Below are 22,052 nucleotides of genomic sequence, written 5' to 3' on the forward strand. Positions count from 1 at the left end.
AAAAAAAAAAGACCTGGATTGTTTTCCCAGGACTCAGTCCAGTCCCACCGTTGCAGACATTTGGAGAATGAACCATTGGAAGCTCTCTGTCTCTCAAGTAGTTTTTTTAATTAAAAAAACATATATATATATATATATACATATACATATTCTATATCTACTATATATAAACACAGAACGTACACACATGTATCTATTTCTATGCCTAAATACTTGCATTTTGTATAGACAGTTGTAGTTTTACATCAGGCTCCATGGGGGATTGGTTCCAGGCTTCCTGAAGATACCAAAATCCACAGATGCTCACGTCCTTATATAAAATCACACAGGATTTCCTCAGAATCTACATGCAGGGCCCGGCACTGTGGCATAGCAGGTAAAACCACTGCCTGCAGCGCCTGCATCCCATAAGGTGCTGGTTCAAGTCCCAGCTGCTCCTCTTCCAATCCAGCTCTCTGCTATGGCCTGGGATAGCAGCGGAAGCTGGCCCAAGTCCTTGGGCCCCTGCACCCATGTGGGAGACCCAGAGAAGCTTCTGGCTCCTGGCTTCAGATCGGCGCAGCTCCAGACGTTGGGGCCATCTCTCTGCCTCTCTGTAACTCTGCCTTTCAAATAAATAGATCTTAAAAAAAAAATAAAAGAACCTCATGCATCCTCCATATACTGGGTTTTTATTTTGCTGTTGTTGTTATTTTGGTTTTATTTAAAAAGCAGAGAGCGAGAGCTCCCGTCTGCTGGTTCACCACCCAGCTGCCTGCAATGGCCAGGCATGGACCTAGACCAGGAAACTCACTCCATCGCCCAGCTGTGCGACAGGAAGCCCATTACTTGGGCCATCAGTGCTGGCTCCCAGAGTCCGCATTCGGCAGGAAGCTGGAGTCAGGAGCTGGAGCTGGGAGCTGAGCCGAGGTACTGCAATGTGGAACATAAAGCGTGGTAACTGCTAGGCTAAACGCCTGCCCTCCTGGGTACTTCAGATCATCTCTCGATTCCTTATGACACCTAACACAGCGCAAATGCTCTGTAGTGATCAGAGAATAACGATAAGAACAAGCACCATACAAGCTCAGCACAGACGCGGTGCTGTCTTAAATATTCTCCACCCATACTTGGCCTGGCTCAGGGCGTGCAGCCGCCTCTGCGGACAGGCCCTCTGTGGGAGGAAAGCAAAGGAGTCAAGTCCGTAGACTCTTCTGGTGCCACCTGGGCTGGCAAGAGCTTTCTCATCTTGGTGCTGGGAAGGCAGCTTCTCGAGGGAATGTCTGTGGCTTGCTGCGGGGAAGAAAGGACCCTTCCTTTCTGCCTCTGCTCTTTCACAAGTGCCGTCCGTGAACTCATCAGCATGCGGAACTGGCCTATTCCCGGGGGTCCTGCTCTGGTTTTGTTCAGGACTGTCTATAGGATGCACAACATCACAACATCTTTTAGAAAAATGAGTTTTGGGGTCACACAGCCTGGGATTGAATCCCTGCTCTCCCATTTACTAACTCTGTAGCTTTGGGTATTTAATCTTCCTATGCATAAAGTGGGTAACAATAGTGTCTGCTTCCTTACAGTGTCTCCAGTGGTGAGCACACTTTCCGGCCCATAGTAGGTGTTCGGTGAAATTCATTCAGTAACTAACTAGGAAGGAAGGAAGGAATGAATGAACAATTTTTAGGGAGATTACATAATTGGAGGCCAGTGCTGTGGTGCAGCGGGTTGAGCCACCATGTGCCATGCCAGCATCCCACATCGGAGCACCGGTTCCAGTTCCGGCTCTTCTGCTTCTGATCTAGCTTCTTGCTAATGCACCTGGGAGGGCAAGCGAAATGCTTAGGCCCCTGCCACCCATGTGGGAAATCAGGATGGATTTCTGGACCAGCCTGGGCCACTGTGGACATCTGGGGAATGAACTAGTACATGGGAGACATCTCTGTCTCTCCCTCTCCCTGTCACTCTGCCTTTCAAATAAATAAATAAATCTTTGAAAAGACTCCATAATTTTAGTTCACTAGCACACTCAATAAATGTTGAGTATTGTCAGCAACACCCTGAGCCCTGAGCCCCTTCCTGCCTCTGTAATTATGCTGGTCTGGAGGCTCCTTCCGCTTCTCCATCTTGTCCAAGACCCAGGCAAACCTCCGTGGTCAGCCTTTCCCACGTGTCCTCTCCCCCTCCCCACACGGCCCCTCTTCCTCGTCTCTACCACTTCAACATCTCTAATATGCACCGATTTTATTTTTGGTAGTAGCTTTCAGGTACAATTCGCACATTATAGAATTCACCCATCAGAGTGTACAGCTCATTGGCTCTATGATACAAGGTACTTCAAAAAGTTCACGGAAATGGGATTAACAGGTAAGTTGTGGTGCAGAAGCTTGAGCCCTACCGTGAGATGCCCACATCTCAGATGAAGGGACAGAGGGAATGGGCCGTGCACAGTTACAGAGGCAGGCAGGGTTCCCAGGCCACTCTGCACTTCCCACTCAGTCAGTGGATGATGGCTCCCTGACACTCACTTGGGAGACCTTGATGGGAGTTCCCGGCTCCTGGCCTCAGTTGGGAGTGACCCAGTAGATGGGAGCAAATTGGAAATGCATATTCTCAGGCCCCCCCTTTATCTAGGCAATCAGAATTCCTGGGGTGGGGCCAGGCAATGCGTGTGAACAAGCCTTCCAGGGAATTCTGATGCTGGCTGAAGTTCCAGAACTCAGGTCACAGCATTCTTGAGGGGTAATTCTGCATTTCTAGGAGGGGGGTGGGGAATACATTCTGTAAGCTGAGAGATTTTTTAAAAGTGTGTTTAAAACCCTGAGATTTGGCCGGCGCCGCAGTTCAATAGGCTAATCCTCTGCCTGCGGCGCCAGCACACCGGGTTCTAGTCCCTGTTGGGGCGCCAGATTCTGTCCCGGTTGCCCCTCTTCCAGGCCAGCTCTCTGCTGTGGCCTGGGAGTGCAGAGGAGGATGGCCTAAGTCCTTGGGCCCTGCACCCGCATGGGAGACCGGGAGGAAGCACCTGGCTCCTGGCTTCGGATCGGCGCAGCATGCCGGCCGCAGTGGCCACTGGGAAATGAACCAACGGTAAAGGAAGACCTTTCTCTCTCTCTCACTGTCCACACTGTAAAAAAAAAAAAAAAAAAAAAAAAAAAAAAAAAAAAAAAAACACACACCTGAGATTTGGGGCACTTTCAGAGCCAGCCAGAGGAAGGGCACCCCAGGATGGTCCTTGTGGAGGGCAACTTAGAAAACTTTAAAAAGTCTTTGTAAACCTGCGCACTCTGCACCCTGCAGGTCCACGTCTAGCAATCTGCCCTTGGGGAAAAAGTCAGAGATGTTTGCTGAGCTTTATCTCAATGTCATTTCAGTGCAGCTTTTTTTTTTTTTTTTTTTTTTTTTTTTTTAGATTTCTTTCTTTGAAAGACAGTTAACAGAGACAGATAATCACCCTTCTGCTGGTTCACTCCCCAGATGGTTGCAACAGTCAGGGCTGGGCCAGACCAAAGCCAGGTGCCAGGAGCTTCATCCAGACCTCCCACAAAGGGAACAGGGGCCCAAGAAATTGGGCCATCTCTGCTGCCTTCCCTGGAGCATTAGCAGGGAGCCGGATCAGAAGTGAGGCAGCCGGGACTTGAAACTGTGTCCATGCGGGACGCCGGCATCTTAACTTGCTGCGCCACAACACCAGTCCCCAGAAGAAGTAGGTCTTAAACAAATAATAAATCATAAGATAGTAGGATAGAGAAGGGACTGATAAACATTTTCTGTTAAGGATCAAAAGAAATATTTTCAGGCCATATGGCATCTGTCCCTCGCAGCAGGAAGGCAGCAGCACAGTTTGGAAATGAGCGGGTGTGGCTGGGCTCTGATAACATTTCCCTCTCAAAGCCGGCAGGAGCCGGCTGGATTTGGCTGGAGGTCCTTTTTGCTGCTGTAGACAGGGCCTTCCCTCTCTGTTCCTTTGTGTTCAGCATCATTTCCAGGCCAGTCCGTGCGGTGACCTCACTCTGGAAAGCGGCCATCCCTCTAAGGGACATGGAGACACTATCCCAGGGTTCACACTCACATACAAAGTTGCTACGTCCTGTGTGCACGGCTCACTATCTTGCAGAACAAATTCCTAGAGTGGAATTGCTGAGTCCAAGGGCAAGAATCGAAAATTCTGATAGATACTGCCAAATGGCTCTGTGGCTTCTCCTCGACCTCCCAGAGCCATAGAACCTTGTGATCCTCATGGCTTCATTTCATTCCTGGTGATTCCTGCCAAACGTAAAGGTTGCAATAACTAAAGGAAAGATAAAGACCAACACACGCAGCAATGAACTATGTGGCAATTATTCAATTCTATGACTCTTCTTTAAAGACATTTATTTTTTATTTGAAAAGACAGAGTTAGGGAAAGAGAGACAGAGGGAGAGAGATCTTCCATCCACTGGTTCACTCCCAAAGTGGCTGGGCAAGGCCAAAGCCAGGAGCCTGCTGAGCCACAAAACACTGGCCCCTTGATACAATGGCCCTTAAATGAACATATTTCCACTGTAAAGCCATCTGCACAACAGGAAAGCAAATTCCTTTCTGCCCAGAGACTCCCAGGAGGCAGGGAAACAGCTTTTTCTTTTTTTTCTTTTCTTTTTTTTTTTTTTTTGACAGGCAGAGTGGACAGTGAGAGAGAGAGCCAGAGAGAAAGGTCTTCCTTTGCCGTTGGTTCACCCTCCAATGGCCGCCGCGGCCGGCGCGCTGCAGCCGGCGCACCGCGCTGATCCGATGGCAGGAGCCAGGTGCTTTTCCTGGTCTCCCATGGGGTGCAGGGCCCAAGCACCTGGGCCATCCTCCACTGCACTCCCGGGCCACAGCAGAGGGCTGGCCTGGAAGAGGGGCAACCGGGACAGAATCCGGCGCCCCGACCGGGACTAGAACCCGGTGTGCCGGCGCCGCTAGGCGGAGGATTAGCCTAGTGAGCCGCGGCGCCGGCCCAGCTTTTTCTTTTAAAGATTTATTTATTTGAAAGGCAGAGTGATAGAGAGGAAGAGAGAGAGCTCCTATCTGCTGGTTCACTTCCCAAATGGCTGCAATGGCCAGGCTGGTCCAGGCCAAAGCCAGGAGCTTCATCTGGGTCTCCTGTGTGGGAGGCAGGGGCCCAAGCACTTGAGCCATCATCTGCTGACTCCCAAAATACTTTAGCAGGAAGCTGGATTGGAAGCAGAGCAGCCAGGACTCAAACTGGAACTCTGATATAGGATGTGGGTCTCAAGTGGAAGCTTATCCCACTGGGCCACGATACCCAGTCCTGGTGTAATTTTAAAAGCTACTTGGGTCCGGTGCTGTGGCATAGCAGGTAAAGCCATTGCCTGCAGTGCCAGCATCCCATATAGGCGCTGGTTGGAGTCCCAGCTGCTCCACTTACAATCTAGCTCTCTGCTGTGGCCGGGGAGTGCAGTGGAGGATGGCCCAAGTGGTTGGCTCCTGCACCCACGTGGGAGACCAGGAAGAAGCTCCTGGCTTCCTGGTTTCGGATCACTCACTCAGCTCTGGCCATTGAGGCCATTTGGGGAGTGAACCAGCAGGTGTTAGACCTCTCTCTCTGCCTCTCAAATAAAATAAATCATAAAAAAAAAAGGACTATAGCTAAAAAAGGACTATACCTAAACTAAAACTCAAAGAGATCACATGGAACAAACAAAATATTAAAAAAAAAAAAGCTCCTTGTGGTGTTGGAACCATTCACCATCTTGTAGGTTATATTAACATACATAAGCGATTAAATTATATACAAAACAGCACTACACAAATGAGTACAACTAGGAAATCAAATAAGATCCGTGGATTGTTATCAAAGCCAGCATCCTGGTTGTGATGTTATCAAAGCCAGCATCCTGGTTGTGATGTTGGTTACCTCTGGGAGAAACAAGGCCAGGTGGTCAAAGGATGTATTATTTCTTAGAACTGCATGTGATCTACCCTCATCGCTATAAAAATTTCTGCTGATAAATCTGAGGGCACTGAGTTACACGAATGTGTTTCACAGCAGAGGGCACGGAGGCTGAGTGGTTGGAAGCTGAACCAAGATGACAGCGATAACAAGATGGGCCAGGACTCAGACCTGTGTCTGGCCAGCTGCAAATGCCCAACTGCAAAGCTATTCTGGTTGATAACTTAGACTAGAATGGAAATGACCCAAGGGTCCAATTAGTTGATTAATAAAATAAGGTAGCTGTATCAAAGAGTGAGCAATACTGTGCCTTTTGCTGATATAAATTAAAAAGCTTTTGCTCTAGAATGAAAGGCCAGGTATTGGGTAACTGAGCTCCTATCAAGACCACAGTAAGTATAAAGAAATTCACTGGGGGCTGGCACTGTGGCTCACTTGGTTAATCCTCCACCTGCAGCACTGGCATCCCATATGGGCGCCGGATTCTGTCCCAGTTGCTCCTCTTCCAGTCCAGCTCTCTGCTATGGTCTGGGAGTGCAGTGGAGGATGGACCAAGTGCTTGGGCCCTGCACCTGCATGGGAGACCAGGAGAGGCACCTGGCTCCTGGCTTCGGATCGGGGCAGCACACCAGCCACAGCAGCCATTGTGGGGTGAACCAATGGAAAGGAAGACCTTTCTGTCTCTCTCTCTCACTAATTCTGCCTGTCAAATAAATAAAAAAAAAAGAATATCACTGAAGCAGTGGCCCTGGCTACAGGGCTCCGTTCTCTGCTGCTCCTCTCTCTGCCTCTTCCTGCCAGCAGGACTGTAAAACCAGCCAAAGCTTTGCACCCAGCCAGTCTTAGGGTGTCTGTCCCCTCCTGCCCTTCTCTCATCTGGTCCCCAGCAGTCTACTCCAGAGCAGCCTGAAGGCAGAGCCTGGGTGGACACCGGCAGGTGCGGCAGCCAGTAAGCTGTGACCTCTGCCCTCCAGCTGTACCAGCCCACAGGGCAGATTCTGGTACAAAAGAAGGCTTCACTCGTTTCCCAGGAGGTGTGCGGCTCAGTCCCTGGCAGGGGGCATCAGCGGCATGAAGACTAAACCGAGGACATGGGTCCCAGGTGGCTCTACCACCCTTAGGAGACTCATTCAAACGCCGCCCCAGTAGTTCCCAGCAAGAGGCAATTTTGCCCTATGAGGACTCTCGACAATGTCTGGGGACATTCTTGTCACGACCTGCAGTGGACATTGCTGGCATCCAGTGGGAGGGGTCAGTGATGTCCACCAACTGCCTGGCTCAGCCCTGGCAGCTGTGACCATCTGAAGGATCAACCAGCAAATGGAAGATCTCTATCTCCCTAACTCTTCTAAATAAATAAATAAATCTTTAAAATATAAAATAAAAATATTCTAAATCAAGCTTCGGCAAAATAATTTTATTTTATGTCTTCACACATGGTAAACATATACATCCAGTACGTGCTCCTCTCCCACATCTATCCACAAATGACTTCCAAATCACCTTTGCTACTAAGTCAGTTGTAACTAAGAAAGTTCTCTCAGGTGAGACACGAGACGCGCTTTTAGACGGCTAATATTCTGAAAGCACGGGCTGGGCGCAGCGGGGTTGCTCGAGTCGGACGAGTTCCGTGGATGCAGGCCTCTGAAGAGCATCTGAAGTTTCAGGTGAACAGGCTGCAGCAACAGGCTCCTCTTGCGCTCCAGGGAAACTGCATTAGTTTTTCTGGTGATGGAACCATTTATCCACTGTACTCAAAAAAAAAAAAAAAAAAAAAAAAAAAAAAAAAAATCAGAATTCCTAGTAAGAATCAAAATTATCCCTAATAGAAAACGAAGAGTATGCTTGCTTTCATGGATCTTCATGCTAACTGTAGTGTGATTTTCAAAGCCGTTTTCCATGTGGAAAAACCCTTTTCTTAGAGAATTCTAGCATGCGATGGGGAGAGGCGCGTGGAGCCCAGCCCGCCCAGGGTCCACCAGGCGTCTATGTGGAACTCCAGGCCTGGCGACCTGTGACGGAGTGGCAGTAAACACAGTAGGCACGCAGCAGCCCACCCTTCCTACACACGGTGCGGAGCTCTAAAAATGCCTCCCTTCTCTCCCTGTGTGTACGCGACGCGTTGGTAAACACAAGGAGGAGCCTGGAGGACGTGATGCTCGATGCAACAGCCAGGCATAAAACACGAACGCTGCACGGCCGCACTACCACGAGCAGTGGGGAGTGGAATGGCGCAAGCCAGGCTGGGCAGGAAGGTGGCCGGGGAAGGATGACACAGTGTTCCCGTTAGACAGGAGGGACAAGCTCCAGCGATCCACTGCGCACAACAGCGACCATGCACTGTGTGCTTCAAAGTAAAGGTTTCCACCACAAAAAAAATTTAATTTTTTCGAAGTGACAGATTTATCAACCAGCCTAATTTAATCGTTCCACATTATAAGCATATACCAAAACATCACATTGTACCCTACTAACATAGCTAAGTATTGATCAATTGAGAATAAAATGTAACTGATTTTCCAAAGATAAGTAGAGCTTTTTGTTCCATTTACTGAATGCAGCTCTTACCATCTGTTGGTATCGTGCAGGCGGATTCACAGGGTGGTGGCAACTAAAATAAAACATAAAAATATATTAGCCTAATTCTAGGAGGGAAAAGCACAAAGTAAGATGACAGGGATTTTAAAGAACTTGAACACAGGCTATTCCGATGCTAGGCTCTAAATATCTAGATGTGAGGTTTGCTCTACCACTAAGCGAGGCTAACAAATTCCATCCTCTAGACAGGAAGATGACTAATAAAAATGTATGTTTTTCAAAGAAAGAAAAGGAACCAACTCTTGCATACAGACAGGGGGCGCCCACTGAAGTTTACAACGGCGTTAACCACCCTCCCGACTCTCCTCACTCAACTCTGCAGGACTCCCGGTAGGTAACACTGGATTTAAGTGGCCGGCATCACTGTTAAACTGTGTACTGCCATTTACAAGGCAGTAAACAGACCTCCTTTTCTTTCATTTTCCTTATTTACTGTTGCAAATGAAAATAATTTACGACCTAATTTAGTCCTCTGTAACACAAGTCAAGCAATTAGAAACAGCACAGAAAGTTCTCGCTTTAACGGATGACGGACTACCTCACTTCAAATCCTTTCTAGTGTTACAAAAGCACGGATGACTCTTCGGTCCTTGTTGTGACCAAGTCAAGTCAATGTCCATTGCTTCTTTGAAAAATGGCTTCTGAGAGACAACAGGCACTTGCTTTTCCTTGGAACATTCTGGAATCACTTTGGTTTTGCTGTCTAACTGCTGGTCAACTAGACCACCCTCAGCTTCCCCCTCAAGTATCCTCTAGACGTCACCCAGCAATGTGCATGCAGGAGACACTCGGATATTTGCTGAAAGAAGTACTTCCTGTCCCCATGTAGCACCGGATTTTTCAGCCCCCAAATATTTTCTTTCTAAAGGAAACTTGTACATACAGCATCCACAACAGCTCTGGCCGCATCGGGGTCACACCTGAAGGGGCTCTCAGACACTGTCGTATTCATGCTATTAAATAAAACAAAAACAGTCATAAGACAAAACAACAAAAACAATTAACTCTTTGGATTTAAGGTGGAGATGGTACACCAGGCTTGTTTTAATTGAAAGCTTTCTCATCTACGTGAAACACTGTGATGATTTACTTGGGCAACGTACAGCTATTTTTACAGTCAGTTTTATCCAAATCTTAATAAGTTCAGATTTAAGAACCTGAGATTGAATGTTTTCTAATTCTCACTGAAGTAGCAGGGAAATGTAAAGTGACACTCATGAGAAACGTATTTTCTCCTAATCAGAAAAAAATGAAACAAACAAAAAAACCCAATTCCGATCAGTGTAGCTAAACATCTGACATGAAACTCCTGGCTGAGCATGCTGAGTGCCTGGGTGGCACCCAAGCAGCTTCCTACGAGTGTGCCCTGGGAGACAGCAGGTGGCGGCTCAAGTACTCAGGTGGCTGATGCCCACATGGGGGACATGCATTGAGTACCAGTCTCCTGGCTTTGGTCTGGCCCATCTCCAGCTGTTGCAGGAATCTGGAGTGGATAAAAGACCCCTCTGTCTCCATTTTAAATAAAGTGAAAGTAGGGGCTGACATTGTGGTGCAGTGGGATAAGCTGCTACCTGCAATGCCAACATCCCATGTGGGCACTAGTTTGGGTCCTGGTTGCTCCACTTCCAATCCAGTTCCCTGTTAATGCACCTGGGAAAACTGTGGAAGATAGATCAAGTGCTTAGGCCCTGCCACCCACATGGGAGATCTAGAAGAATTCCAGGCTTTTGGCTCTGGCCTGGACCAGCCATGGCTGTTGCAGTTGTTTGGAGAATGAACCAGCAGATGGAAGACCTCTCTCTGTTCCTCCCTCTCTCTGTGACTCTGCTTTTCAAATAAATAAAATAAGCCCTTAAATAAAAAGAAAAAAGGGGGCCGGCGCTGTGGCATACTGGGGGAAAAGCCACCACCTGCAGTGCCGGCATCCCATATGGGCACCTATTTGAGACCCAGCTGCTCCACTTCCAATCTAGCTCTCTGCTGTGGCCTGGGAGAGCAGTAGAGGATGGCCCGAGTCCTTGGGTCCCTGCACCCACGTGGGAGACCCGGAAGAAACTCCTGGCTCCTGGCTTCAGATCGGTACTGCTCCGGCCGTTGCGGCCATTTGGGGAGTGAACCAGTGGATGGAAGATCTCTCTCTCTCTCTGCCTCTGCCTCTCTGTAACTCTGCTTTTCTAATAAATAAATCTTAAAAAAGACAAAAGGTTTATTGTTCACGGCTGGGTGCTGGTTTTTCCTCACTATTTTACATGGGATCCTCTCCTTCATTTCAGATTCTGTCACAGGTGTGGACAGAAAGCTACAAACACACACATCAACTCTGTGACCTTGCTGACATTGTCTTAGGGTTTCCTGAGCACATAATTACATCATCTAGAACAGCTGGTTCTCCCCTTCCAACGTTCCCACATCTTACTGGTTTCTTCTTCACTTCACTGACTAGTGTATTCAGAACGACAGTACCTAAGAGGAACAGTAGTGTATTATGAAAGACTCAGCTCCAGCACTGACTCTGGGTGACTCTGGTTAAGTTCAGTGCCCCACCTCTGTCACATGCTGGCAAACTTAACAGCTCAGTAACAATCAGGCATCACCAGGAGCAGCAGTCAATCCAGTGTGAAAGGTAGTTACTGGTCAGTGGCGATGCACATTACCTCCTGAGTTACTTCAAAAGGCTTGTAGGAAATGGAATCAAGTTTCTTTTGGTGCAAAAAAATTAAAGTCCATTCATAGTTTTGCATTTTTCCAGATGCATGGATTTCAAAATTCTTTGTACCCAAAACAACGTATCCTTTCATTCCATTTTCCCATAGATGCTTTTCTCTTGCATGTATCTTATTTTATCCCCTATATTCTGAGCACCCTTTGTCAATTACCCCACACAGTTCTGATCTCACTGTTGCCTTTAACGTTCTAGTCCGTAGGTGTTCACAGAGCACGCCACAGGTACTTTGTACTTGTTTATGTGCTTATTTTCTCATTCACATGAGCACTGAGTGACAACACTGCCACCTCTTTCCTAAGTGGCCGCAAGGGTACACTGTCTTGGGGCCAGTGCTATGGCATAGTGGGTAAAGCTACCACCTGCAGTGCTGGCATCCCACGTGGGTGCCAGTTCAAGTCCCGGCTGTTCCAGTTCCAATCCAGCTCCCTGCTATGGCGTGGGAAAGCAGCATAAAATAGTCTAAGGCCTTGGGCCCCTGCACCTGCGTGGAGGCACAGAGGAAGCTCCTGGCTCCTGGCTTCAGATCGGCGCAGCTCCAGCCATTGTGGCCAACTGGGGAGTGAACCAGTGGATGGAAGACCTCTCTCTCTCTGCCTCTCCTCCTCTCTCTGTGTAACTCTGACTTTCAAATAAATAAATCTTAAAAAAAAAAAAAAAAAAAAAAAAGAGTACACTGTCTGAAAGCCTTTGGAGTGGGTTGGTCCACACTGCAAGCCCCACAGCAGGGAAAGCTAACACTTACCAGCTGATCCCCTTTCCATCCGTCTTCTTAGTCACTAAAGCTTTCCAATAGTCATGAGTGCTTTTAATGATATCAACTGCAAAGGCCTATAATATGAAAAGATAAGCATTACCACAGACAAGGATTCTACCAACATTTTCTACTTCTGATTTCTATTAACAATTCTACCAACATTTTCCCAGTGCCTAACACTTGGCCTTTTTTGAACCACTTCCTACATTGAAAATATGAAAAAAAGGGCATCTGTATGAGCACCAGTTCAAGTCCAGAGGCTCTGATCCAGCTCCATGCTAATGTGCCCAGAAAGGCAGTCGAAGATAGTCCAAGTGCCTGGGCCCTGGCTATCCACATGGGAGACCTGCACGGAGCTCTAGGATCCTGGCTTCAGCCTACTCCAGCCCTGGCTATTTCAGTCATTTGGGGAGTGAACCAGCAGACAGAAGATTTCTGTTTCTGCCTTTCCTCCTCTCTCTGTAACTTAGCCTTTCAAGTAAAATAGATAGATCTTTTTTTAAATGGAAAAGAATATTTAAATGAATAAACATCAAGACTGTCTTCATTAAGTCTTTAGGCTTGTTTTATAGATCTTTAGATGGCAACAATGTGGTTACATTTTACATCTCAATACAAACAGACCTGAAGCTATAATTCTGAATGACACTTTACCTTATCTTTAAATTCTGCATTAAAGGCAAATTCATTTTCTGGTTTTCCATCAGGAACCTTGTACCTTCTAAACCAGTCCACTGTAGCTTCTAGGTAGCCCGGTTTCAGCCGTTTGACATCATTTATATCTAAGAGGATAAGCAGATGGCAGAATGCATGGTTATTATCTACACGTTCAACAGAAATAGTGTCTAATTTGAAAGAACTGTGGGGTGGATTATCAGAAAGCTCAACACAGAGTCTGATGTGTGTAGTGCCACTTGGGTTGCACATCCCATATCAGAGTGCACAGTTAAGTTCCAACTACTCCAATCCAGTTTTCTGCTAATGTGCATCCCGGGATGCAGCAGTTCAAGTATTTTGGTCCCGGTCACCCATGTGGGACCCAGATTAAGTTCAAGTCTCATGGCTTTGGCCCAGTCCAGTCATGGCTATTGTGGGCATTTGGGGAGTGAACCAGCAGATGGAACTCTCCATTTATGTGGCTGTGAACCTTTCAAATAAAAATACATTAAAAAAATTTAAATCTCAAAATAATGTTAGAGCTAACGACTTTGTTGAGCCAAGATTCCATATACATTAAAAGGAAACTATCTAGTGCCTTAGAATAGCTCTGACTCTAGTGCTAAGAGATCAAATAAGATAGTAACTGCTATTAGTTAAGAGTAAGGAGAGGCTACACAGTGAAAGAACTAGTTGGACAAGTATTGGTAATTCCTATGAGAAGGGTGGAAGACACCAAAAATATCAAGTTGAGAATGTTATTTCAGAGTCACATCCCAATTATATACTAAAAAGAATATTTATTACACTGATATCCACTGACTACCTATCTAATGTGATTAAACTTTGCTAGGTAACACTGGCATTCTATTAAAATGCTTTAGCCCAGCCATTGAGGTGTGCTTCTTTTAAAACCTTAACATTTCTGGGGCCAGCGCTACAGTGTATCAGGTTAAAGCCCTGGCCTGCAGGGCCAGCATCCCATATGGGTGCCATTTTGAGTCCCAACTTCTCCACTTCCAATCCAGCTTCCTGCCAATGTGCCTGGGAAAGCAGTGGAGGATGGCCCATGTGCTTGGGCTCCTGCACTCATGTGGGAAAACTGGAGGAAGCTCTTGGCTCCTGGCTTTGGATAGGCTCAGCTCCGACCGTTGCAGCCATTTGGGGAGTGAACCAGTGGATGGAAGACCTCTCTCTCAGTCTCTGTCTCTACCTCTCTCTGTAACTCTTTCAAATAAACAAAATCTTAAAAAAAGAAAACACTTTAAAGTGTCTGCACAGGGACCAGTGTTACGGTGGAGCAGCTTAAGACTTGGCTTGTGATTCCAACGTACCACACCGGAGAGGTGGTTCAAGTCCCAGCTATTCTGTTTCTGACCCAGCTCCCTGCTAATGCGTCTGGGAAGGCAGCCAAGGAAGGTCCCAGTACTTGGGCCCCTGCCACCCACGTGGGAGACCAGGATGGAGTTGCCGGCTCCTGACTTTGACCTGGCCCAGACCTGCCTACTGTGGCCATTTGGGAAGTGAACCAACAGATGGAAGATATCTCTCTCTCCCTCTCTCTCAGTCATTCTGCCTGTCAAATTTTTTTTTTTTTTTTTTTTTTTTTTGGACAGGCAGAGTGGACAGTGAGAGAGAGAGACAGAGAGAAATGTCCTCCTTTGCCGTTGGTTCACCCTCCAATGGCCGCCGTGGCCGGCGCGCTGCGGCCGGCGCACCGCACTGATCCCATGGCAGGAGCCAGGTGCTTCTCCTGGTCTCCCATGGGGTGCAGGGCCCAAGCACCTGGGCCATCCTCCACTGCACTCCCGGGTCACAGCAGAGAGCTGGCCTGGAAGAGGGGCAACCGGGACAGAATCCAGCGCCCAGACCGGGACTAGAACCCGGTGTGCTGGCATCACAAGGCGGAGGATTAGCCTATTGAGCCGCGGTGCCGGCCTGTCAAATATTTTTTTAAAGTTTCCATATAGCCATCAACAACTGCCAGGCTCAATGTCATCAAACTGAACCCTAACTATTTGTGTAAGATAACCTGGCTTCAGTCCAATTCAGGATCCACATGAAGAATATCACACATATTATTAGCATTAGCAGGGAGCTGGATTGGAAGTGGAGCAACTGGGTCTCAATCCTGCGCACACATGAGATGCCAGCACCACATGTGCACTAAGCAGGAAGGGGAAGGGAAGTGTATCAGCCAGAGGCAGGTATCCCAGGCAGTGGTTTAACCCGCTGTGCTACAATGCCTGCCCCCGCAGGTTTATTTTGGTGCCAAAAAATGTTGAAATGAATGCATAGTTTTTCCTAAGACACATTTTCCATAAACTTTTTCAAGACTCCTCATATATGCTCAGTTAAGTAAGCCAGACATAGCAGGCACCTATTACATGATCCTATTTATACAAAATGTTCAGAACAGGCTTATTCTAGAGAGACAGAAAGTAGATTCCGGGTTGCCGGGGACTGAGGGAAGGGGACAGAGTGATTGCCAATGGATACAGGATTTCCTGTTGGGGTGATGAACGTGTTCTGGATTCAGATAGCGGTGACAGCTGTGTAACTCAGTGAATACGTACGCTAAAAATCACTGAACTGTACACTTGGAAATGGTGACGTTCGTGGTATGCGGCCTATGTTTCAGTTACACATTAAAAAAAAACAAAAAAACAGAGTCACTAAGTTTTAGTATGTGGGGAAGGAAAGGAAAAAAACTCAAACCAGCAACATTCTTCTCTCTGGCACGAAGCAGAAGGCTGCCCAGTGAAGTGCCCCAGGGCAGGGCAGAGACGCTCCTCGGCCAGCAGTCAGAAGGGACGGGCTCCCACGGTGAAGCCTGCTGCTACTCAGACTTGAGACCCTCCGGTCCCTTACCATTGTAATTGGCTGCGTCAGGATCATCCACGTTGATGGCGATGACTTTCCAGTCGGTTTCCCCTTCGTCGATCATAGCCAATATGCCCAGAACTTTCACCCGGATTATCTCACCTCTCGCACACACCTGAGAGGCAACAAGCACAGTCACCACGCTACTATGCGATGCAACTCCACAAGAAAAGTGTCACTCCACAGACAACAGGAAGTCAGGACAATGCCAAGGCCCTGAAGATGCCTCCTCCAGCCAACCCTGTAAGAGCCGGGCAGCCGGGTGCCTCACCAGTGCTCTCCGGGTCGCAAACAGGACTCACAGGCCACCGGCAAACCATAACACGGTCTAAAGAACACGAGTCACCCTGACCTATCACTGATGTGCTAAAGAACATGTCCCCCACAATTAGTGTCAAAGACACACCTTTCTCTTATTTTATAAAAGACACTGAATTAGGCAATTCACACAATATGACTTAAAAACTTGACTTAAACTGACAGTGGCTAAGATGCTGCTTGGGACCCCGCATTCCACATCAGACTGGCTGGGTTCAAGTCTTGGCTCTGCTTCCATTCATCTTCTTGCTAATGCGCACCCTGGAAGGCAGCAGGTGATGGCCCATGTACCTGGGTTCCTACCACCCAGGGAGGAGACTTGGATTGAGTTCCTGGATTCAGCCTGGCCCAGCCCTAGCCGTTGCAGTAAACCAGCAATGGGAGATATCTGTCTCTCTACCCTTTAAATAAATAAATAAATAAAGTGAGCAAGCAAGCCTTGACTTAAAACAAAATGACAGGGGCCAGTGCTGTGGCACAGCGAGTTAACGCCCAGGCCTGAAGCTCCAGCATCCCATATGGGCACCAGTCCTAGTCCTGGCTGCTCCACTTCCCGTTCAGCTCTCTGCTATGGCCTGAGATAGCAGTAGAATATGGCCCAAATCCCTGGGCTCCTGCACCCACGTGGGAGACCCGGAAGAAGCTCTTGGCTCCTGGCTTTGGATTAGCACAGCTCCGGCCGTTGTGGCCATCTGGGGAGTAAACCAGCAGATGGAAGACCTCTCTCTCTATAACTCTGTCTTTCAAATTAGCGGCTCACTAGGCTAATCCTCCACCTGGGGCGCCAGCATCCCAGGTTCTAGTCTCGGTCAGGGCGCCGGATTCTGTTCTGGTTGCTCCTCTTCCAGTCCAGCTCTCTGCTGTGGCCTGGGAGTGCAGTGGAGGATGGCCCATGTCCTTGGGCCCTGCACCCGTGTGGGAGGCCACGAGGAAGCACCTGGCTCCTAGCTTCAGACTGGCGCAACACACGGGCCGTAGCAGCCATTTGGGGGGTGAACCAACGGAAAAAGGAAGACCTTTCTCTCTGTCTCTCTCCCTCTCACTGTCTAACTCTGCCTGTCAAAAATAAATTAAAAAAAAAAATCTTTTAAAAAGACAATGTTTTTAATACCATTGCAAATTTTAATACAGTATTATTTCTATTTTGTTTAACTTGATTTAAATAAGAAAATCCATTTAGACACAATAATTAAGAAAAGTAAATTATTTATCAGTATTTCCAGAACCACAAGGAATTTAACATCAACTTTGAAAAGTTCTTTCACCTACATTCAAGGTTGCATTCCATAGCACCAGTTGCCTGATTTGTTTTTTCTTGTTCTCTAAGTCTCTAGTTGAAAATTCCAAATTGCCTTTTTAAGTGAGCATTTTCACTTCTTAATGCCTGCATGGCTAGTGCTATTTCAACTTGAATATTTGTGTTTCCACAAATATTCTCAGATATACATACCTCCACTTCTGTAATCAGCCTCCGAATTTCTGAATCCTCTAACTCAAAAATATTTTCCTTGGGGCCAGCATTGTAGCATAGCGGGTAAATCCACTGGCCCATGAAGCTAGCAACCTATGTGGGTGCTGGTTCAAGTCTTTGCTGCTCCACTTCCAATCCAGCTCCCTGCTAATGTGCCTGGAAAAGCAGTGGAAGATGGCTCAAGTACTTGAGTCCCTGCACCCACATGGGAGATCTGGAAGAACATCTGGGGAGTGAACCAGTGGATGGAAGATCTCTTTCTGTTTTTCTCTCTCTTAACTCTGCCTTCCAAATAAATAAATCTTAAAAAAAAAAAAAAAAAAAAAAAAAAAAAAAAAAAGGTACTTTCCTTGATTTAATTTACAGGAAAAGTGAAAAATAAACTGAAAAGAGCACAAGGTTTGGGTTACTTCTCAAAAATAAACTGAAAAGGGCACAAGGTTTGGGTTACTTCTCAAACAGATTTGTTAAGTGTTAACAGTTGGTTATTAAAGCAATGCTAAGAAGGAAATATCTGCATTTTATTTTATTTTAGTTATTTATTTTTTTTTTGACAGGCAGAGTGGACAGGTGAGAGAGACAGAGAAAAAGGTCTTCCTTTTCCTTTTTGCCGTTGGTTCACCCTCCAATGGCCGCCGCGGTCAGTGAGCTGCAGCCGGCGCATCGCGCTGATCCGAAGCCAGGAGCCAGGTGCTTCTCCTGGTCTCCCATGCGGGTGCAGGGCCCAAGCACTTGGGCCATCCTCCACTGCACTCCCTGGCCACAGCAGAGAGCTGGCCTGGAAGAGGAACAACCGGGACAGAATCCGGCGCCCTGACCGGGACTAGAACCTGGTGTGCCGGCGCCGCAGGCGGAGGATTAGCCTAGTGAGCCGCGGTGCCGGCTTACATTTTCTTAAAATAATTAGTCTATTATAAGGAGCTAATCATCTTTAGGTGTCTAACCACTAAAATTTTCTCACCACAAATCCTCTTTGAATCTTTTCAAGGTCCATTTGGACCAAAGAGAATGAATATACACCTGCAAGCAAGAGACTAAACATCTGTTATTCCCTAACACATTTCAAATTCATAGGACACAATACGGGAAAAAAATCTAAAACAAGAACACAACAGGCAGAATGACTTTCTGTTACTCAAGATGCAGTTTTATGGAAAACTCCATGTCACTGATTCTGACTTTGCCGGGTGGCGGATGACGTGACACTGTGTTTAGTATAACACCACGTGACAATAAGAAAGTACTCGTCCACCTTGTTCTGCTCCCAGGGCCTTCAGCTCTCCCAACACATGCTTTATAGTTCTAACTTTTCTGGCATTTTTGGCCTTTGGTGCATCCTTCAGTATTTCTGCATCGTGTATATGTATGTTTAAATTCTTTCCCTTACTGGTGGACCTTCCAATTTGTTCTCTGGTATTTTTGTCTTCATTAGTTGCCAAGAAAGCTTGTTGTGATCACGTGGGGCTCTGGTATGTCTGACTGTCAGAGTGCATTTCTTTTCCATGAGATTGAAACAGAGACATGTACGTTTGAAAACACTTTAGTAGGTCTGCTTCCTTAGAAACTCCTGGTGGCAGAATCCCATTAGCAGGACCCAGCTGCTGAAACGTTCAAAGAGCTGATCTGTCAGGGTGGGGCAGGCTGCACGGAAGCGCAGGACTGGTTATCAGCAGATTCCTTGGAACACCAGTAGGGTTCACAGAAACTGTTCTGCCTTGTGATGCAAACTGGCTGTCCAGTCAGCATGACCCACTGAAGGGCATGGTGGCTGCTGAGCTGACCAGACTGGAACGGAGGTACATACGCCATAATTAGACTGTGATGTTGCCTGGAACTACATTTCTTTCCGAACTAATGGAACAGTATGCTTGTCCTCTCTTTAGATCTGTACTCCCTTCTAAAGTTCTGGAATTATATCTGTTTTCTGACTATGCTGTTTCTGTACCTGAATCTTCACTTCTCAGCAAGGAAGCTCAACCACCAAGAATGGATGGGATTAGCCAGAATCTGCATTAAAACCTGCTATTTTTCTTAAACAGGTCCCTTTCCTTCCATTTGTTAATTCATCAAGCCCAGTGTGCCTTCCTGAAGGTAACACCTGGCCATCTCTCACAGCCAAGGAACGGCCCTGACCCAATGCATCAACTCCCGGCCCTCCATGGCCAGCCCCCGACAAGGTCTTAAAAATTTATTTCCTGGGGTTGGCACTGTGGCGTGTAGATTAACGCCCTGGCCTGAAGCGCCGGCATCCCATATGGGTGGCAGTTCGAGACCGGCTGCTCCACTTCCAATCCAGCTGTCTGCTAAGGCCTGGGAAAGCAGTAGAAGATGGTCCAAGTCCTTGGGCCCCTGCACCCACATGGGAGACATAGAAGAAGCTCCTGGTTCCTGGCTTTGGATTGGCACAGCTCCAGCCGTTGCAGCCAATTGGGGAGTGAACCATCGGATGGAAGACCTCTCTGTCTCTCTCTCTCTCTCTCTGCCTCTCCTATCTCTGTGTAACTCTGACTTCCAAATAAATAAATCTTTAAAAAAATTTTTCTCTGTGTCTCTCCTTCTCTAACTCTTCCTTTCAAATAAATAGTATTTTTTATAATTTATTTTCAGGGCCAGCATTGTGGCGCAGCGGGTTAAGCCACAATCTGCAGAGTCAGCATCCCATATGGGTGCCGGTTCGAGTCCTGGCTGCTCTGCTTCTGATCCAGCTCTCTGCTAATGGCCTGGGAAAAGCAGCAAAAGATGGCCCAAGTATTCAGTCCAATGTCACGCATGTGGGAGACCTGGGTGAAGCTCCTGGCCATTGTGGCCATTTGGGGAGTGAACCAACAGATGAAAAATCTTCCTGACTCTCCCCCTCTCTCTGAAATTCTGATTTTCAAATAAAATAAATGAATTCTTATGAATTTTTCATTTTATTTAGAAGGCAGACAGAGACACAGAAAGACAGACAGAGAGAGAGGGATCTTCCAACAGCTAGTTCACTCAGCAAACGCAGGCAACAGCCAGAATTGGGGCAGGCCAGAACTCAATATGCTCTCCTGTATGAGTGGCAGGGACCCGAGTACTTGAGCCATCATCTGCTGCCTCCCAGGGTGTGCACGAGCAGGAAGGAAGAATCAGAGCTGGGACAATCTGAGGTGCAGGTTTCCCAAGCAGTGTCATAACTGCTGCACCAAACACCTACCCCAGAATGACAACTTGGTTTTTTGTTGTTTCTTTCTTTGAGCCTTAGAGATTATAAGCAAATACACTCAGAATCTTTCTGGAGGTAGAGGAGAGGGGAAGACAGACAGAGCTCTCCAACTTGCTGGTTCCCTTCCCACAAAAGTCAGGGCTGTACCAGGTGGAAACTAGGCGCTGGGAATGTAATTTAGGTCTCCCACACAGGTGACAAGGGCCCAACAACTGGAGACATCACTTGCTTCTCCCAGGGTGCGTGTGCATTGGCAGAAGCTGGAATTGGGAGCAGAGCTGAGACTGAAACCCAGGCACTCTGATATGGGGTATGAGCATCCCAGGCAGCATCTTACCTGCTGTGCCAAGCCCTCACCCCCACAATCAGAATCGCAGAGTGAGCCTAACTGCTGGAGAATCCCTTCCCCAAGTCTCCAACTTCGGAGGTTATTAGGCTGGGTCAGTTCACTGATCATTCCAATCATTAGGCAAGGGCTGCCTTGTACCGAGATGAAATTTCCCTCCTGAAACATTACACGGTGATGCTCTGCCTGCTGAAGAAACGCAGAACACACCCGCTGTTTCTGTGTCTACACACACTTTCCAGACCAGGTTTAAATATACAAGTTCTACCACATAAACGATTAGGAGGAAATGGGAGCTTTCAACGTGTGACCCAAAGAGACATCATTTCAGTAATGTGCGTATCTTCACAGTATTTTTTGAAATACGAACTTTGATATACCAATATCACCTCAACACTAAGGAAAAAGAACATCAGATTGCATCACCTTGCTTCCAATTTCACACACATCAATTGGGTCATTGTCGCCACAACAGCCGGTGTGTTTGTCATTGTGTCCTGGGTCTTCCCAAGTCTAAGAGAAAAAAAAGAAAAAAAAAAAAAAGCTTACAGTATCTTATTCCTACACATCCACACTGCTGCCACAGTGGATCATGTTGACAGGAGCAGAGAACAGTCCACAAATCTTTCTGGGAAAGTATGGATTTTCAGCTATTTTTTCTCTCTTTTTTAAAAGTCCTTTATTCACATTTCAGAATCTTAACTACACACAATAATTTCTATTAAATGTTGAAACTCCAGTTATGCAGATAACACCACGCTAAATTTGAGTTCTAAAACCCACAGTGATCTTACTAAAAACAAATGAGCAGGTCGGCACTGTAGCATAGTAGGCTAGACCTTGGCCTGCAGCGCCAGCATCCCAGGTGGGCGTTGGTTTGAGTCCCGCTGCTCCTCTGCTGAACCAGCTCTCTGCTGTGGCCTGCGAAAGCAGCAGAAGATGGCCCAAGTGCTTGGGCCCCTGCACTCACATGGGAGACCCAGAAGAAGCTCCTGGCTCCTGGCTTTGAATTGGCCAGCTCTGGCCATTGTGGCTATTTGGGGAGCAAACCAACACCTCTCTCTGTCTGTAACTCTGCCTCTCAAATAAATTTAAAGAAAAAAAGAAAAGGCCCCCTACTTAATAACTGAGACATCATCAATTACAAATATCTACAGAGCCAAATATTAACTTTAAAAAACATGAAGAGAAAACTACTT

The 22,052-nt window shown here is 47.1% G+C and overlaps 1 protein-coding gene and 1 pseudogene across 2 annotated transcripts in view; both read right to left on the reverse strand.

Moving 5' to 3' along the window:
- Positions 1-7,310: 7,310 nt before the first annotated feature.
- Positions 7,311-22,052, reverse strand: part of PPA1 (inorganic pyrophosphatase 1) — a 34,272-nt gene continuing 19,530 nt past the window's right edge. For both annotated transcript variants that reach the window (XM_051823830.2, XM_051823829.2), the window contains exons 5-11: positions 21,280-21,366; positions 15,514-15,640; positions 12,640-12,767; positions 11,974-12,059; positions 9,390-9,459; positions 8,477-8,519; positions 7,311-7,656 (exon numbers count right to left, since the gene is read on the reverse strand). In XM_051823830.2, the coding sequence (XP_051679790.1) occupies positions 7,625-7,656; positions 8,477-8,519; positions 9,390-9,459; positions 11,974-12,059; positions 12,640-12,767; positions 15,514-15,640; positions 21,280-21,366 (573 nt within the window). In that variant the 3' untranslated portion in view covers positions 7,311-7,624. The remainder of the gene's footprint in view (positions 7,657-8,476; positions 8,520-9,389; positions 9,460-11,973; positions 12,060-12,639; positions 12,768-15,513; positions 15,641-21,279; positions 21,367-22,052) is intronic.
- Positions 18,382-19,474, reverse strand: LOC138845484 (coiled-coil domain-containing protein 14 pseudogene; annotated as a pseudogene).

This window comes from Oryctolagus cuniculus, chromosome 15 (genome assembly GCF_964237555.1).
Source record: "Oryctolagus cuniculus chromosome 15, mOryCun1.1, whole genome shotgun sequence".
NCBI classification, from domain to species: domain Eukaryota; kingdom Metazoa; phylum Chordata; class Mammalia; order Lagomorpha; family Leporidae; genus Oryctolagus; species Oryctolagus cuniculus.